Here is a 19,911-nt window from a genome sequence, read left to right as displayed (position 1 = left end):
GGGGCCTGAACCACGCCCGGCCGTCTTTGTCCCCGAGTGGCGATGTCTCCACGCCGCGCCAGGCACTCATCTGACCCCCGAGAGGGACCAGGACCGGTTCAGACATTTCATCACCATCACCCCCACCATCGTCAATCTACGTTCGGGGTGACAGGGAGGCAGGGAGGGTTGGTGGTCCCGCCAATGAGGGAGACGCAGCCCGTGCGATTCGCGCCGCCCTCCCGGACCGGGGCTACATAAGCAGCCCGTGTCGCACTGCGCCAGATTAACCCAGCGCTCACAGAAGCTCCTTGCGGCATCGAGTGAGGCAGCAGCGGTAGCGGGTCCAGAGGCGTGCCACGCACCCGTTATTCGCTCTCTTGCCCTCTCGTGCGCTCTCCCACAGCCGCTCCCCTTTGTTCTCGCGGTCGTTGAAGAAAGAAGGAGGAAGCGCAACAATGGTGAACTTTTGACGCTTTCTGTTGTCTCCCGTGGTTCTTTGTGTCGATGCTTCGCGCGCGCATCTAGGTTTGACTGCGAAGCGTATCGTGGAATTGTTTTTTTTTATTTCACGTGACGGCGGCGGCGGCGGCGAGGATGATGATTGAGTGGCGTTCGATCACGCGGCAAGGGTTGCTGTCGGAATGAGAGGAGAGGCTCGAACGGTTGATGATGGTGGCTCTCGGTCGGATAGGACGAAATGCAAATGACGGGCGGTCGAGATGGAATGACAGTCGATGGGGATGACGATGCTGTTGGTCATGTTGATAACTTCGCTTTTTTTTTGACAGGTGTTGGTTCCAAAATGAGCGTCCATAAAATGATGGTGATGATGATTAGGGGACCGTGTAAAAAGCTCACGGTTCGTATCACCGGCAGTGGGTACTGGGGACACAATGGGACACCGTGACAGTGGCGATTATCGTTTTCACTCATAGGGCAGGAGCAGCCCAGCCTAAAGCCATCTCCGTCATCGGTCTTACCAGTTCGCTTCTCGTTGAGTGTAGCGCTCAAGCCGTTATAAATCGTGGCAAGCCAGCTACCGGCGACTAATGCGGTATTAGTGTATGTCGGTCAAAGTGCCGCCTATGCGCAGTCTCATCTGTGCTCTTAAGGTGAACGCCAACGTCTCTTCACGTTTTCTCCTCTCTCCCGACTTTATACAACTAAACTAAAACTATGTTTTATTCAACCAGGTAAGGCCCACTCAGCTACACAGCCCTTTTTTCAGAAATGACCTGGCCACAAATAATAGCTCAACGAAGTGGCTTATCAGGTGGAAATTTAGAGCAGCCAAATACTCTAAACGCACGATTCGAAATGTGGAGGGAAAAACCGAAGGACCAGGAGAAAAATCCACGCGATCAAGAGGAGAACACGCAGACTCCAAATATACAGCAGCAGGCGTCAGGGATCGAACCCACGACCTCCTGCATACCAGGCGAGGTAGTTAACATCTCGCCACCGTGGAGCCCTCTCACCATTCTCCTCCACTTCTAACACATTTCATTTATATCTCTCCCCCCCCGACCCCGCTTCCCAAAGCGTGAGTGCATCTCCATCCACGTGGGGCAGGCCGGGGTGCAGATCGGCAACGCGTGCTGGGAGCTCTACTGCCTGGAGCACGGCATCCAGCCCGACGGGCAGATGCCCAGCGAGAAGACGATCGGAGGGGGAGACGACTCGTTCAACACCTTCTTCAGCGAGACGGGCGCCGGCAAACACGTGCCCCGAGCCGTGTTCGTGGACCTGGAACCCACGGTGGTCGGTGCGTGAGTGGCTGTGATGATGAGGAAACCCCCCACCCCTAGCCGGACTGCGATTTTACACAGTGCACCCCAAAACACATCAGCTACCACAAACGTAAGGGTGGCTGGGGGGGGGCGCAGGAGGGGGGGGGCACCGCCACGCCCTGGAGCATGCGTGCTGTGAATCTCAGTGGTTTGTAAAGAAAGGCCAAGCTGATTGACGTTTTTTTTTGCAGAGTGCACCCATGCATCAGACAGCCACGCCTAGTCGGGGCATTGCATCGTAAAGTAGACCCATTTATGTAGCGCGAAGCTCAGTGGCGATTTGCAGAGGGCACCCATGAATGAAAAAGCCACGCCCTCGAGCATTTGTCAGAGTGTACCCAGCGATTATATCGCCAAGCCTGTTGTGAAATTTGTAGAGTGTTATCCAGTAATAAGGGGTCAAACTTCGTAGCGATTTTCAGTGAACCCAGGGGTTTGGAGGAGACTGAGCCCGATTGACATTTTGAAGAGTTTATCCATTTATTAGACATTCACCTCCAGTGCCGTACTTCAGAGGGTACCCATTGACACACATATTTATATAACCAAGCCTGACAACCGGTTGCAGGCAGGGCCGGATTAAGGCACGGGGGGGGGGGGGGGGGGCTTTAGGGGCTGCAGCCCAGGGGCCTCCGCCAGCTGGAGGGCCTCCAGAGATGAAGTGAAAAGTTATTTCATTTGTGAATGCTGACTTTTTATTTGTTCTTAGCCTTGTCAAAATTAATTGTATTTTTCTTTAACTTTGTTTTCCTTTTGAAAATATTACTGGGGGCCTCACAGTACCTGTAGCCTAGGGGCCTACAACATCTTAATCCGGCCCTGGTTGCAGGGTGTACCCGGAGATGCCAAATGTCGTAGCGTTTAGTACCTAAAAAACAGAGTCTAGAGGACGTCTGTGAAAAAAGAGCTTTACAGCTCATCGGATTCCTCCAGTGTAAATAAACGTTCTGATTCTGAGTCGTTCCTGTAACATTTGAAAAAAGTGCACCCACACAAAAGAGAAGCCCCCACGCCCAAGAAAATGCTGAGAAATATGACATAGCCACGCCCAGGCAAACGCGATTGGATGAGGCCCGGGAGGTTGGAATAAGGGGGCGTGGCTGTGCCTTTGAACATGGCTCCTCCCACGGTTTTGGGTGCACTTTGAAAATTGTAAATCGGACAAGGAACCCGACACATTGATATCTACAAGCATATTATGCAACATGTACAGCGTGTATACCACGTTGTGTGTGACAACATAGAAGTCGTTCAGCTGGAAATTCCTCGTATGTCCGTATCCAACCGGTTCACAGTTGAATCCACTGCTTTCAGTGGACCGGTTCTGTGATGGTAAACATGCATTGCCAAGGTGTAATTATGTATTTTGCTAGACATTGTTAAAATGCAGGATGTTCTTTTGACTATTTGTGATTGGTGTGTCTTTGTACATGACCCGGGCCTCTCCTAAAGTTGACTTGACCTTAAATGCGCATGGAATGGTCTGTGTAAATATCGGCATTGGGGGGATACAATGACGATCTGGAATGGTGCTGCCACACCATACCCTCATACATGTGTCAAGCCAGATCGCTAATGGCACTTGATCTTACAGCATGTTAAAGGCTACATGGGGGATCCTTGTGGGAAGTGGTGGCGCAGTGGCAAGCACAATGCTCACAAAATACACCGGTGACGAATATCTGAACCAGCCCTGCGTCTCCTCTAGGTCGACTCAGCCTCATATGAGTACCTGGTGCGGTGTGTAAACGTCGCCAAGAGGGAGACAAATGTGGCCGGGCGTGGTGTTGGCAACCCACCCTCTCCTGTGCCATGCCGGCCTTCATAGGTGCTACTCGCTCACAGCACTTTCCCCATTAGTCTCTCTTTACATTTACGTGTTCCTGCATGTGCGTTTGGGTGTACATCTGGGCAACCCCACCAGCGCAATGGTTGTATGGCGAACTTCTTCCGCACCGTACGTAGCCAACCATGCCAATCGGAGGTGTTGCGTGTGTGTGCACGTGTTCCTCCTGCATGTGTGCACGTGTCCGTGCGTGCGTGCGTGTGTGGCGCACAGTCTGTTAAGGCTATACGGGGGGGGCGCTTTGTCTTTGTGGCGCACAGACGAGGTGCGCACGGGCACGTACCGCCAGCTCTTCCACCCCGAGCAGCTGATCACGGGCAAGGAGGATGCGGCCAACAACTACGCGCGCGGCCACTACACCATCGGCAAGGAGATCGTCGACCTGGTGCTGGACCGCATCCGCAAGCTGGTGAGCGGGAGCTGCACCATGTAGAGGATGGGGGGGGGGGGGGCAGGTGTGGTTGGTGGACCGGTGAGGAGTTGTACAGCTGCCAAACCCACTGGGCTGCAAAGTGGCCTTGAAGTGGCCACGTGATGATCTGGCCGAATTTCTCCTCGTAAGACGCCTCCGCCACGCGACAAACACACTGAGTTGTCGCGTGTGGCGTGCCGAGTGCCGAGTGTCTAATCTCTCATGCAGCCGCATGGGATATTTGCACGTCTTCCGTCTTTCATTTGAGCTTCCATCTACGTTGTGGGCAACACATTTACTCATTGGGGATGGGGGGGGGGCTGGAGCAGTTTGTCTACGCACTTTGCTGCGAATCTGGAAACCAGACTTTGATTGCTCGCCACAGCTGTAACATAAGTGGCAAGCGGAATCCGAACGATCCATCACTAACTCTCACTGAGCGGCGCGGTGAGGTATAGTCAAACAATCCCCCCCCGTGACTGACACGCTGTGGGGAGGCTTCCATACAGCAGTGAACATCTGTGGAAAAAGAGCTTTATAGCTCATCGGATTCCTCCAGTATAAATAAATATTCTGATTCAGTAAATTGACGGTGGGCTGTACAGTTTGTAAATTCGCAAAGTTGCGTGTTAATATCCTGAGTGAGCTGCTCATGGAAAATACGGACGCGTAAAATTCCACATTTCCCCAAGTGCACACAATCCCTCACCAGATGCCGAGACACATCAGAGTCGTCTGCAGGACCTCATCGCTGGCTCAGCACAGATGGATGAGATGAAGCGAGTGATGTCCTGCAGCGAATGCACAGCTGACACTACAATGTCTGGAATGTGGGGGAGGGGGCAGGAGGGGTAATCGCAGTGGGGGCTTCGTGACTGATGTCCAAACAAAGGGGTTCAGTGTCATTCCTGCACCCCTTCGCAGCTGAACGCAGCTAAGCAAGAATTCAGGGACATAGGCACGTAATGTTTTTAGAGTGCGCTAAATTAAAACGTACGAACACAAGAATAATTAGAAACGAGAGGGGGCCCATTCGATCCATCTAGCTCGTTCGTTTGTCAATAACAGATCGATTCTGGAATCTCATCGAGGGGTTTCTTGAAGAATCCCGGTTTATCAGCCTCCACCCCGTGTTTGGGAAGCTTGTTCCACACCCACCCACCCACCACACAATCGCCTCCCGGCCATGGTTCCTGAACTTTCTTACCATTGTCTATCCTCGTGAAATTTCGCGAGAACCATGATGTACACCATTCAAAACCACTCGTGCAGAACACACCCACAGTCAAATAATTGTGGTTGTCGATTGACAAACCCAGCCCCCGTGTAACGCTTCCTCTTATATCTGTACACTCTTATATCCCTACACTCTTAACCGTTACCACACAAGAGAATCTATCCTCTTGATTGTAACTCATCGCGCTCGCAGGTTCCTGCGTGGGAGGTGCTGAGCAGCCACCAATCGGGTGACTTGGGTCCCCCTGGAGGAGCGAGCTTAGGGTAAACCGAATTCTCGTACAGGGAAACTTGAGTTTTCAGGTCCACACGGCGTACGGCCGTCTCAATGCGGGAAACAAAATAAATTCAAAACTAGTTCGTGTTTCTCCCTTGCGATGGGACTTTGTAGGATGAACGTTGAGATTTATAAGGTGCACGGAGGTGACCAATCAGGTCTGAATTTGTCTGTAATAAGGTAAGGGCACTGATAAGGGGATTGACAGGTACGGTGCTGTCCCCTGCCAGGGGAGTGTGTGTGTGCAGACTCCACACCGCTGACACAGTTGCCGCCGAAGCTGCAGCGATGTGGTAACAATGAGAGAGGACTGCGACGGAATCACCGATCTTGCTGATATTGCCCAATCAAAGGAAGGGGGCGCGTCACACCATTTGCTCGATCCATGGATCTATTGGCGATTAATCGACCCAGCGATAAACCCACAAATTATGATTAACCCGCAAATTATGATTAACCCACAAATTATGATTAAACCGGTACTGTATTGTTGATTTTTGTTTACTATAGATCGACTGTGATCAGAATAGGTACAATTACTCTCGATTAACGATCCTCAATACCATATATGACAAAGACACGCCCCTACCGCCAAAGTCACGCCCACTTTTTCCATATATGGGTAAATCTCTAATCGGTGATTTTGTCGGGTGAACGCTTTTATCGTATTGCAGCGCACGTTGCTTGACGTCGCCATGCGACGGCCGCTAGCACAAATGCGACAGCCGATGACGTCTCATGACACTCCACGAGATCCCGAGATTCCTGCATCGTTGTCGTGTCTACGGACCGATCTGGAGAATGGCCACGATGGTTCAGCGGCCGTCGATTTGGGAAAGGCATTTGTGTGTGCGCAGAATGTCACAGCTCGCTCGCTCGCTCGGCTCTCGGTTTACGTTGCTGTGAGTTCTTCCCTCGAGCAGTGCGATTACCGGTCGCACCGCCGGTGTCCCCGCTTGTGCTTTCCGCTTGCCACGCGCAGCGCACTTTACACGCGGCTTATGGAGAACTGAACTTGGTGATGGAAAGCAGCGTGCGCCAGTTGAACGAAGAACGTTTTCAATTTCTCCACGCGGCCTGCGAGTGACATGTGGATCGGACGTCGTGGACGCGGGCAAAGAGCATGCGACAGAAGCTGAAATCTTGATTTGAAGCTTTTCGTGACTGCAGGAATTCATACTCTTTGGGCCTTTCGGTAAAGTCACTAAGGTAGAAAAATAATAAATCACGACGTTTTGATCGCAACACAAGCCATCGTCATCAGGTGGGACAACCACAGCCTACTTCAGCAGTTTTTTCTTGCTGTGGTTGTCCCACCTGATGACGGTTGCTTGTGTTGCGATCGAAACGTCGTGATCTATTATTTTTCTACCTACGTGACTTTACCGAAAGAACCAAAGAGGATAGAAGCTGAAATGTTGCTTGAATATGCTTGAAGATGTGTGCACGCTTGGAGGAACACGTGGATCAGAGAACAAATGCATGTGAGAGACATCATACTGACTTTTAGTAAAAGGAGCTTATACAAGATGCATCGATTTAAAAACCAATTTTGATTGAAAACTAATTTCTTTAGAACTGCTCTTTGTGTTTAGTTTGGTGTCCTTTTCCTGCATCTCCGATTGGTCTAGACTGGTGGCGGAGTGGCAGGCAAGGGTTGGAATATGGCCGAGAGTTTCAGGAATGAGATGGAATGTGACCTCACATTATTGTGTGGGATGTCAACGACTTGAGAGGGTGGTTGACCTGCACTAAATAGATGATGACCAATGATGATTATGACTATCAGAGTGAAAGCAGTTGAAAATCCCAAAGGTATTTGACTTTCTTGTCCTCTGCCCGTTTTTCTTTGTGTGCATGCGTGCACTCATGATGCAGGCGGACCAGTGCACAGGGCTGCAGGGATTCCTGATTTTCCACAGCTTTGGGGGCGGCACAGGCTCGGGCTTCACGTCACTGCTCATGGAGCGCCTCTCCGTCGACTACGGCAAGAAGTCCAAGCTGGAGTTCTCCATCTACCCGGCGCCACAGGTGTCCACCGCCGTGGTGGAGCCCTACAACTCCATCCTCACCACCCACACCACCCTGGAGCACTCGGACTGCGCCTTCATGGTGGACAACGAGGCCATCTACGACATCTGCCGCCGCAACCTGGACATCGAGCGCCCCACGTACACCAACCTCAACCGCCTCATCGGCCAGATCGTGTCGTCCATCACGGCCTCGCTGCGCTTCGACGGTGCCCTCAACGTCGACCTTACTGAGTTCCAGACCAACCTGGTGCCCTACCCGCGCATCCACTTCCCGTTGGCCACGTACGCCCCGGTCATCTCGGCCGAGAAGGCCTATCACGAGCAGCTGTCCGTGTCCGAGATCACCAACGCCTGCTTCGAGCCGGCGAACCAGATGGTGAAGTGCGACCCGCGCCACGGCAAGTACATGGCGTGCTGCATGCTGTACCGTGGAGACGTCGTGCCCAAGGACGTCAACGCCGCCATCGCCGCCATCAAGACCAAGCGCACCATCCAGTTCGTCGACTGGTGCCCCACGGGCTTCAAGGTGGGCATCAACTACCAGCCGCCCACCGCGGTGCCCGGGGGAGACCTGGCCAAGGTGCAGCGCGCAGTCTGCATGCTGAGCAACACGACGGCCATCGCCGAGGCCTGGGCTCGCCTGGACCACAAGTTCGACCTCATGTATGCGAAGCGCGCCTTCGTGCACTGGTACGTGGGCGAGGGCATGGAGGAGGGCGAGTTCTCGGAGGCTCGTGAGGATCTGGCTGCACTGGAGAAGGATTACGAGGAGGTGGGCGTCGACTCGGTGGAGGGCGAGGGCGAGGAGGAAGGAGAGGAGTACTAGGGAGGTGGAGCTCGCATGACGAGCCGGAGGAGGCAAAGGGAAGAAATGCCACATGCCACATTGCTCCGACCGACAGTAAACCTGGCACGAGCGGCGTGCCCAGTGGAGCACGTGATCACGTCGCTGTTGTCAGCGCCGCGCCCCCGCGCGGTTTCCGTTGTGCACCGTCGCTCGACGTATGTCCCGAGTGCCAGGCTGACGTTCGTTAGGCGTGAGAAATTGTCACGTGGCCGGGCTCGACGATGTGTAACGAAGCAAGTGAAATAAAGAGAGCCAAACGTTCGTTTGTGTTGTTGCATGCGCGTCCTTTTTCTCGTGGGCATTTTTGGGAAACTGTGGCGATTATTCCCGAATTCGGATTCAGGTCGAGTCCAGGAGTATTTTAAGCACTAGCGGGAAGCACCCGGCGTTGCCCGGGTGAAAAAGGCACACACACACACACATCGACCCACACACACACACATCAACGTACACACAGACATCGACCCACACACACACATAGACATAGACTCACACATATGGACTTACAGACACACATGGACCCACGCACACACATGGACTTATACACAACTAGCTTTACTTCCCGGCTTCGCCCAGGACTTGGATTCAGCACGCCCGGCCGCCTTTGTCTCCCCAGTGGCGATGTTCACACACCACACCAGTTACTTGTTTGAGGCTGAGTCGACCTAGGGGAGGCCCAGGACCGGTTCAAATAATCATCACCGGTGGTGGCCGTGAGCGGGAATCGAACTCGGGTCGCCAGGTTCATAGCGCGACGCGCTAACCCAGGGGTCGGGAACCTATGGCTCGCGAGCCAGATGTGGCTCTTTTGATGATTGCATATGGCTCGCAGATAAAACAAAATATTCTTACTTGTTTTAATCCATCCATCGATTTTTCACTGCGCATGTCCTGTTCAGGGCTGCAGGAGCAATTGCCCATTATTTTAATTGGATGATACTGGCCTACGTTTGCCGTTGCTGGGTAAAACAGGTAAACGCCCCCTTTTGAATCAGTCTGAGACTGCGTCTGCTCGGTCATTAGCTCAAAGCTAACCCTTCGACGAAGAAGATGGCGAAAAGAAAAAAAAGACGACGAGTATCGTACATTTCAGGACGAATGGACCGAAGAATTCGCCTTTGTGGAGAGAGCGGGTTCTGCGGTGTGTCTAATTTGCAATGACAAAATTACATCGTTGAAACGGTCGAATGTAAAGCGGCACTTCGACACGCGCCACGCTACCTTTGCATCAAAATACCCTGCGGGAGACAGCAGAAAGAAAGCGTGCCAAGAGCTTCTGAGCAGGGTGCAAGCTAGCCAGCAGCAACTCCGCGTATGGACCCGGCAAGGTGACTATAATTCGGCTAGCTTTGCTGGTTCTTTAGCAATAGTGAGGAACGGAAAACCATTCACAGATGGCGAGTATGCTAAAACGTTCATGCTGGATGTAGCCAATGAACTTTTTGATGATCTTCCGAACAAAGACAAGATAATCAAACGGATACAAGACATGCCTCTGTCGGCAAGAACTGTTCATGATCGTACCATCGTGATGGCAAACAAAGTGGAGGAAACGCAAGTGAAGGACATGAATGCAGCGCCGTTCTTTTCTCTGGCTTTGGATGAGTCAACAGACGTGAGCCATTTGTCGCAGTTCAGCGTGATTGCAAGATATGCTGTTGGTGACACACTGCGTGAAGAAAGTCTTGCTGTTCTGCCATTAAAAGGGTCCACAAGAGGTGAGGATTTATTCAAGTCTTTCATGGAGTTTGCTCAAGAAAAAAGTCTACCTATGGATAAACTTCTCTCAGTGTGTACTGATGGTGCTCCGTGTATGGTGGGGAAAACAAAGGATTTGTGGCGCTTCTCCGTGAACATGAAAATAGACCCATCCTAAGTTTCCATTGCATTATACACCAGGAGGCACTTTGTACTCAGATGTGTGACAGGCAGTTTGGCGAAGTGATGTCGCTGGTCATTCGTGTGATCAACTTTATTGTTGCCCGAGCCTTAAATGATCGCCAGTTTAAAACACTGCTGGATGAAGTTGTAAATAACTATCCTGGTCTGCTTTTGCACAGCAATGTGCGTTGGTTGTCAAGTGGGAAGGTGCTTAGCCGTTTTGCGGCTTGCCTGAACGAAATCCGGACTTTCCTTGAAATGAAAGGCGTCGGGCATCCTGAGCTAGCCGACACCGAGTGGCTCCTCAAGTTTTACTATCTCGTAGATCTGACTAAACATCTGAACCAGCTCAACGTGAAAATGCAAGGCATTGGAAATACAGTGTTATCCCTTCAACAAGCTGTATTTGCTTTTGAAAACAAGCTGGAGCTTTTCATCACGGATCTTGAAACAGGTCGTTTACTACATTTTGAAAAACTGAGCCAATTTAAAGATGCATGCACAGCAAGTGAGCCCATTCAAAACCTTGATCTCCACCAGCTAGCTGGCTGCACATCCAGTCTCCTACAGTCCTTCAAAGCACGCTTTGGAGAATTTCGTGAGCACACTCGTCTTTTTAAGTTCATCACCCATCCAAACGAGTGTTCACTGAACACAGCCGACCTGAATTACATCCCTGGTGTCTCCGTCAGAGATTTTGAAGCAGAAGTGGCTGACCTGAAGGCCTCAGACATGTGGGTGAATAAGTTCAAGTCACTGAATGAAGATTTGGAAAGAATCACACGACAGAAAGCGGAGTTGGCGAGCAAGCACATGTGGACAGAAATGAAAAAACTCCAACCCGAAGACCAGCTGATTCTCAAAACTTGGAACGCGCTTCCTGTCACATACCACACACTGCAGCGTGTGAGTATTGCTGTATTGACCATGTTTGGATCTACGTATGCATGTGAGCAGTCATTCTCACATCTTAAAAACATCAAGTCCAACCTACGATCACGTTTAACGGATGAAAGCCTCAACGCTTGCATGAAGCTTAACCTCACCAAGTACCAACCCGACTACAAAGACATCAGCAAATCCATGCAGCACCAGAAGTCGCATTAATGGTGAGTGTTATAACAACATTATTTAAAAGAATAAATTCAGAGGCTTATTATACTGACATTTAGTTGAATTCACTTTTAAAATATATTATATGGCTCTCACTGAAATAAATTTCCAAATTTTTTGCTTTCATGGCTCTCTTAGTCAAAAAGGTTCCCGACCCCTGCGCTAACCTCTACACTACAATGGGTTACGCTTCCACATGCGCGGGTCACGTTACAGATTTGACGTCACAGCTCACTTGCCGTGCAAACAAAATATGCATTATTTAGCTCCCCCCCCAAAAAAAAGCAAAAGTGTATTTTTTTTTATTTTGGCATGGTGTATAGTCTGGAAAGTACCCATATGGCAAATTTCAAGTTAGTTGCATGTCGGGAAGTACACTAAACATTTTGAACAGACACACATATTCACAACTTTGCCTTATATATATGGAGACAACAACCGTCATTCGCCACTAAGTGGTGGTGACGTCACCACGACGCTTGTGCCAGGCTATGTGCACCTTGAGGCCACGTGAAGTGTCGAAAGCCCGCTGGCAGGAGGTCACGGGGCAGACCCAGGTGCCATGGGTCGACTGACTGAGATGACTGGCTGATGAACCACCTGTGCCCCATACACACACACATCGACTCACACACACATACATAGACTCATACACACATCGACCTACACACACATATGGACTTACACACACAGACATATCGATTAAGACACACATACGTATCGACTAACACAGACATCGACTCACACATATATAGACACACACACATATCGACGTACACACACACACACATCGACTGACACACACACATGTCGACTTACAAACGCACATGGACTCACGCAGACACATTTAGACGTGCACACACACATCGACTGACACACATGGACCCACACACACAGACACATCGACTAACACACACAAACACATCGACTTACAAACACACACATACATAGACTCACACGCACATGGAACTACGCACACACATATGGACTTACACACACATATGGACTAAGACACACATAGACTTACACGCACACATCGACTGACACACACACATCGACTTAAACACACACCGCACACACACACACATGGACGTACACAAACAAACACAGCGACTGTCTCACACACACATTGACGCACACACACACACACGGACTCACACAGACACAACGCACACACATATATGGACTCACACGGACACATGGACGTACGCAAGCAAACTCTAACTTTTATAAAGACTAAATACGTTTGTAAATAATAGTTTTCTATGTACATGACTTTAGCAAAAGAAGCAAGGGAGACGGGAACTGCACCTCATTTGGTGCAAACATTTGCCGCGAGCAAGAGCGACAAATAAATGAAAGCCAACGAATACAAAAGGAACCTCACGTGCCTGTAACTATGAGCAGATGCGCACCAACCAAACGTCATTGACATAATCTCACTGCTCAACCAATGGCTTAGCCAGGATATTCAGGAAGGGGGGGGGGCAACCCCTCCAGCAATGAAAAATAAGTAATATTTAATACAACTTTTTTTTTAAATCACGCTTTTATGAAATGTACTAGTAATGGAAAAACTCCACGACTTCAGGGAGTGGCCCCGAAGCTTGCCACAACGTGGCCAATTACAGCCAACGTCAGTTGGCCCAAGCCGAAACATAACATATACAAAATAATGTTTAAATATATCTATATTTTATGATAGCATATAGTATTGTCATCAGTATGACATAAGTATACCAAGTTTGCAGTCGATACCACATTGGGAAGTGGGTTAAAATTGAGTTACAAGATTTGAGGATACAACGACAGAGAGTGAGTTAAATTAAAGCGTGTAAAATAATGATAGAGGAGTTGTTAGTAAGTAAGGAGTTGTTAGTAAGTAAGGAGTTGTTAGTAAGTAAGGAGTTGTTAGTAAGTAAGGCGTTGTTAGTAAGTAAGGAGTTGTTAGTAAGTAAGGAGTTGTTAGTAAGTAAGGAGTTGTTAGTAAGTAAGGACTTGTCCCTTGCTTTTTATTCAACGCGTGTACAGCGATGGCGCAGCCATCGATCGAGGGTCGAATTCGAACCGCGTTGTGTGATCGGGATTGCGCTCGCTGAAGGTGAATGCCTTCAGGGAAGTCGTGGACTGTATACACAACTGCGCACAATTCTGTGAGTCACTTATAACTGCTTTGCCGTTACTTATTGCCAATTATGGACTCAGACTATTGTCCTATCATCTCATAGAGTCCCTGGCACGTAATAAAGGGTCGTCCATAAATGACGTCACGCACCTAGGGGGGGGGGGTCAGACATTTGTGACGATGTGTGACGATGGGGGGGGGGGGTTGAGAAAATGCGCAACTTTAAATAAACATAGACAACACGTTCTACTTCATTAAATAGACTTTTTAATAAATGTTTTCTCCTACATCAGAGTGCAGCGCCACATTAAATACGCACTATAATGACAATAGTTTAAAGCGATTTTAAGCATTTTTCTTTGGGGGGGGGGGGGTAGAGCATTGTGACGTCATATTTGAGGGGGGGGTCTGACGTTTTGTGACGCCGTGTGACGACGGGGGGGGGGGGGGGGGGTAAAGAATCGTCCAAAATCACGTGAAGAAGATTTAGTTAATGATCGCATGACTGGGGTTCACGAGAGAGAGTTCTCTGCTGTGACGTCACAGCTTTCTCTGTGACGTCAGAGCACGCTGTGATGTCGTAGTGAATGGTGCACGCTGTGGCCTCGTAGGCAAAGCGCACTTGAGAGCAAAGCTGCGATGTCACAGATCACTGACGCAAACTGTGACGTTACTGTGCGCCGCGCGCACTTCCTGTCACGATGTCATTCGCGTGCGGAACCAGCAGAGGGCGCTCGCTGCCAGCTCACGGGAGCGACGGCTCGCAGATAGGGGCCGTACATAAATGACGTCACGCGATTTTGGACGATTTTTGACCCCGCCCCCCGCCTCCGTCGTCACACGGCGTCACAAAAAGTCAGACCCCCCCCCCTCAAATATGACGTCACAAAGCTCTGCCCCCCCCCCCCCCACAAAATATAAACCATGCCTGAAATCGCTTTAAACTATTGTCACTGATGTTGGAGGAGAAAACATTTATTAAAAAGTCTATTTAATTAAGTAGAACGTGTTGTCTATATTTATTTAAGTTGCGCATTTTGATGTGACGTCACATTTCTCAACCCCCCCCCACTCTCTCGTCACACATCGTCACAAACGTCTGACCCCCCCCCCCTCCCCCCTAAGTGCGTGACGTCATTTATGGACGGCCCCATACCGACTTGGTCTTAACAATAAATACATATCATTTGACCTCCTTTGCCAGTACCAAAATGTAATAATAGGGCTTTCTCCCTTTTTTCTGGCAACAAAACTAAAACCTTTTGACAAGGATTCATGTCTGCATTAACCACAATACCTGCAGTCAAAATGCAAACAAAAAACATAGTATGATAATATATGCATTGTCCTTGAAACTGATTGGTCCACACCAAGGGACGGCTTTCTTTTGAGCCTCAACCCAATTGGTGCTCGACCAGATGACGCCAGAAGGCGTACAGCTCAAAGACAATGCCACTATCAAAGTAATGAGGGCTCGGGGTGAGCATCTACATCATTAGACCTCCTTTGCCAGTACCAAAATGTAATAATTGGGTTTTTCCCCTTTTTTCTGGCAACAAAACTGAAACCTTTTCACAAGGGTTCATGTCTGCATTAACCACAATACCTGTAGTCAAAATGCGTCCTCTGGTCGAGCACCAATTGGGTCGAGGCTCAAAAGAAAGCCGTCCCTTGGTGTGGACCAATCAGTTTCAAGGACAATGCATATATATTGTCATAGTATGTTTTTTGTTTGCATTTTGACTGCAGGTATTGTGGTTAATGCAGTAAACATGAATCCTTGTAAAAAAAGGTTTCAGTTTTGTTGCCAGAAAAAAAGGGAGAAAACCCTAACAAATAAATAAATAAATGCCTACGTTCCACATTTTTTTCCGGCAGCACCTTCAAAGCCGCGTTGGCTCAATCGCGCGCAAAGTGTGGACTGCTGTTCATCGTTCAGCGTCTCGTCAGTCAAAGTCGGGGCTTGCTTGAACCCGGTGCTGGTGATTATTGCCCGACGTTCGCAGGCGAGGACCCTTCACCCGAAGGGGCTTTTCATTCACAGCTGCACGACAGTAGCAGCAGCAGCATCAGCAGGACGACGAACTGCAACGCAACCGAAGCGCAGCTCGCCCTGGCAGCTAGCCCCCAATGTTGGCGATGGGGGCATCGGCCACGTTTTGGTAAAAAAATAAAAAACCGTTAAACGAGACGGCGCCACGATGTCCGACGTTTCGCTTCACGTGCCGGGAGCTTTTATTCAGCAAAGTGAAAACACGTCGGAGAGCTGTGAACCACGACCGCGGGAAGAAAAAAAAACCGATGCAGTTGTGAGAATGTGAATCAGGTGCGGTGTTCCATTTCTGCGGAATGCCTTGTGGTTTATTTGTGTACTTCGTGCCATCTCAGCGGAGACTGTGCACAGGCGACAGTTGTATTTGTGAGGGATGGCGATGACTTTGGACGGCTCTCGTTCAGCGGTGGATCGATCAGAAAACCCGCACGAAAGTTTCGCGTTTGCTAAATACATATTCATGACGAAGCCCACTTTAGTCGCTCTGCTGCCCGGGTGACGCTAGGAAGTAGGTGCAAGTGCATTCGGTTGGCACCAAATGCGTCACTTGTGGCACAGCCCCGCAGTGTGCTGTGTCGGTAAACCCTGCCCTTTATGCGGTGTCAGCGATCGTCTCTTCTGCACGATTGGTTCACCCCCAAACACCAGAAACTCCGAGGGCAAAAGACAAAGACCCCCCGTGTAGCCTTAACAGACTATAGGGGCAAGTGCTGTTAGCGAGCACCTATGAAGGCCGGAACGGTACACGAGGGGGTGGGTGACCAGCACCACGCCCGACCGCCTTTGTCTCCCCAGTGGCGATGTTTACACACCGCACCAGGTACTCATTTGAGGCTGAGTCGATCTAGGGGAGTGCCCAGGACCGGTTCAGATAATCGTCACTGGGTGTTGGCCGTGCGCGGGAATTGAACCCGGGTCGCTGGGTTCATAGCGCAGCGCGCTACTGCTACACTACCGCTCCCCCAACACGAGAAACTCCGAGGGCAAACACACACACAACATAAATTGGGTGAAGGTGGGGGAGTCGTGCCACCTGGAGTGACGGAGTGTTGCAAGTGAGATGGAAGCAACAGTGCCGGATTATCCTCGTAGCAAAAGTAGCTACGTATGTAGTAGCTACGGGCCCCGCACTTTCAAGGGCCCCGCGCTAAATGCTTTCAAGCTATCGATTCCGGTTCAGTGATTCTGCACTTGCTCAATTACTACAGCACTATACTGCCTTCAACTTTTATGAACGACTGGGTGTTTAAGGTTAGCGATGTGTCGTATTATCTGGCTGTATAGCAAATGAAAAAAAATACAATTACTTTACTATGCAAGTAAAAAAGAATTGTGTTTTGATATTTATGTATATACTAGCTGTACTACCCGGCTTCGCTCGGGACTTGGATTCACCACGCCCGGCCGTCTTTGTCTCCCCAGTGGCGATGTTCACACCACAACAGTTACTCGTTTGAGGCTGAGTCGACCTAGGGGAGGCCCAGGACCGGTTCAAATAATCGTCACCGGTGGTGGCCGTGAGCGGAAATCGAACTCGGGTCGCCGGGTTCGTAGCGCGGCGCGAATCGCTACGCAGACCCCCCCACACACAGACAGGATAAAGACAAAGATCCCCCGTGTAGCCTGTAGGGGGCAAGTGCTGTTAGCGAGCACCTATGAAGGCCGGCACGGCACACGAGGGGGTGGGTGGCCAGCAGCACGCCCGGCCGCCTTTATCTCCCCAGTGGCGATGTTTACACACCACAGCAGTTACTCGTTTGAGGCTGAGTTGACCTAGGGGAGGCCCAGGACCTGATGATGATTGCTTGTGTTGCAATCGAAACGTCGTATGCTATTATTTAATTTCTTTTTTCTTTCTACGCGACTTTACCAAAATAACCTAAGAGTATAGTCAGTGTGTGGTGGACGTATTCTTAAACACGGATGGAGGAATCAATGAGTGACGTTCATGGGAACAGTTACCACAGTAGAAGCGATACAAACGTGATCAGGTGGCAGCTGATCGTCGGACTGTTCTATATGACATCGGGATTACAACTTTGGCCAAATTTGTCTTTGGGTGACTTGTATTAAGAATACTTTGAGGCAGAACTGAGAGCTTTGGTTCACTCGGTGGCCGAAAGTCACTTTACAATCACATTTGGTGGAAAACAGCCCAAATCCTTTTTTTATTTCGGATTTTCCATCGATTTCTGCCAACACCATCCCAGAAAATCTCCAACTGTGCCCTGCACAAAGCAGGAAAAATGTGCGTGACCTGAAAATAACAAGGAGAAAAAATGGTGGTAGTAGTCCTCAAATGATGGTGGCAATGATGACGATGATGTTGGAAACAACGTTTTCAGCTCCCAATGGTGAAACGGACCAAAGAGAGACGCGAACGATGTTGAGGACTCAGTTCAATCGATGATGCAAGTCTGTATGGGTTGTTGCAGCAGCCTACCTTCCTGCACAAGGTCAGCTAAGGGGAAAATATCTGCCCGTAGTGTTTGCTCATGCGGGGGTATGTTGGCACATTGGGGTATATGGCTCACAGCACACGGTATTTAACAATTGTCCTAACAAGAGAGGGCATTTTTGTGTTGTGAATTGTGCAAAATCACCGACTGTGCGAATTCCGTGATTTTCGAACGCACGTGGGCAGGTGAACGTGTTCCGACATGAACGCGTCGCGCACGAGGGCAGTCCACGGCATGCCCGCGGTGGTGCTGTTGGCTCGAGACGCGCGTGCGAGCGCGCGTCGCGAGTGCACACATTCCCCTCGCTGCAGCCACCGATACGAGCTGCGACTCAATTATCTCCGTTGCAGCGGAGCGTTCCAGGGGTTTCGCGAGGCTCGAAACCCCTGGATCACTTTCACAGCTTGTCACGAGAGGCGATGATGACCGGCGGTCGGGAACAATGGCAAGGGTTGAGCGCCAACGGAGTGCACGCATCGGCTTGGAGGGCGTTCGCAGAGGGAGACGGAGCGATGGAATTGGCTTGTGTGCGGCTGCTAAGCTGGATGTTACATTGCAGCATCGGGGGGGGGGATGTGACGGCTTTGAGAGGCCCTCATTCAGCAGTGGATTGATCATGGCTGACGAAGATTTCCTGTACGGTGGAAACGGATAAACTTTAATCGTCTCCCTGGCCGCTTAACACCGTGGCCACATTGAGGGCTTTTATTTGGTCACATTTATTGTTGCTATTTCGCACGTTGTAGACTTCAAATATTTTTTTTAAATGAAGGCCCCACTGAGATCAGAGGGACACGTGCCAGTAGGACACACGTCTGAGTCTCTTGGTTAATGACCTGTGCTACAAAGAGCACCGTTTGTGTACCTTTGCTGCGTTAAATTCTGGTGCCAGGGCTTTGTACACGTTACAGGCATGTTCTCTCTCTATCTAAATTCTAGCTTAAGGAAAGGTGCATCTTGTTGATCATTTGAAAATGGGCTATGAGCATGATGTTGACCAGAGAGTTGCATTTTAACGAAAGGTAGGACAATATGCACGTATAAGGCCCCAGACATCTACGTATAAGATAGATCGGCAATAAGAACAGTACCGAGCATTTTTGGTATTGGTTCAAGCAAGCTCGACTGTTGAAACTAGTCTATAGTTTGCTTGTGTTGAACCGTACTCTCAGGAGGTCGTGTAGCTGATGGGATGTGTACCAAATATGTTCTACGTGGAGGGACAGATACGTGATGGAGGCGAATTGCCTGCTCAATAATTTGAATCCATCATTGGGTGATTAACCAGGCCATTGTCTTGGATCCACCTCTAACAATCGCAGCAGAACTCTCCCAGCCACTCTGTGCGCTTCCTTCAGATTCCTGGCAAAACCAGCACCAGCAACAACCATCACGATTGCATGGATCGGTATGGGTTGAACTCACGGATATCATAAGCGCTGCTTAGGACCTTGACAGAGACATCGGCCTCCTGAGTCACTCAGATAATGTGTAACGTTAGCCACGTCTATCTGACCTTTATCTGTTTGGTCTGGTCGTGATGCCACACATAATTTTCACTCATAATCGCAAGATTCTGCGTTTGGATATCGAGTCAGGCCACCATCTCTCAGCAGTTGAAAAAGTGAGTGCCGCTTTTTGGCAGACTTAATTTAATATGACAAAGTTTATAAAAATAACACTGTCGTAATAATGCAATATATAACGTGCACAATATTTCACGAACTTAAGTGTACATGACTGTGAGTTTGCAGACCACCTCCCAGTGCTTATTAGAGCATGGAGTCTTTTTCACTTAGACTGATGATCTTGATACTAATTATGGAAACATGCAAGGAAGCAACACACACATGAGTC

General features: G+C 49.7%; 1 protein-coding gene across 1 annotated transcript; it reads left to right on the top strand.

Annotated features, from left to right (window-relative positions):
* Nucleotides 1-237: 237 nt before the first annotated feature.
* LOC116938693 (tubulin alpha-1A chain-like) lies at nt 238-8,684 on the top strand. The gene is made up of 4 exons (XM_032946177.2): nt 238-440; nt 1,525-1,747; nt 3,879-4,027; nt 7,422-8,684. Exons 1-4 carry the CDS (start codon nt 438-440, stop codon nt 8,400-8,402), a joined length of 1,356 nt encoding a protein of 451 aa, XP_032802068.1. The 5' UTR covers nt 238-437; the 3' UTR covers nt 8,403-8,684.
* Nucleotides 8,685-19,911: the final 11,227 nt, after the last annotated feature.

This window comes from Petromyzon marinus, chromosome 4 (genome assembly GCF_048934315.1).
Source record: "Petromyzon marinus isolate PM22_M1 ecotype Great Lakes invasive population chromosome 4, UKy_Petmar_22M1.pri1.0, whole genome shotgun sequence".
NCBI lineage: Eukaryota > Metazoa > Chordata > Hyperoartia > Petromyzontiformes > Petromyzontidae > Petromyzon > Petromyzon marinus.
Note: the sequence above shows the minus strand (reverse complement) of the source record. Positions and strands in the feature narration are given on the sequence as shown.

Excerpts from the sequence above, each read along its gene's own strand:
- LOC116938693 (XM_032946177.2), top strand. Across the intron at positions 1,748-3,878 it reads CCTGGAACCCACGGTGGTCG|ACGAGGTGCGCACGGGCACG; the intron begins GTGCGTGAGTGG and ends TGTGGCGCACAG. Across the intron at positions 4,028-7,421 it reads TGGACCGCATCCGCAAGCTG|GCGGACCAGTGCACAGGGCT; the intron begins GTGAGCGGGAGC and ends CTCATGATGCAG.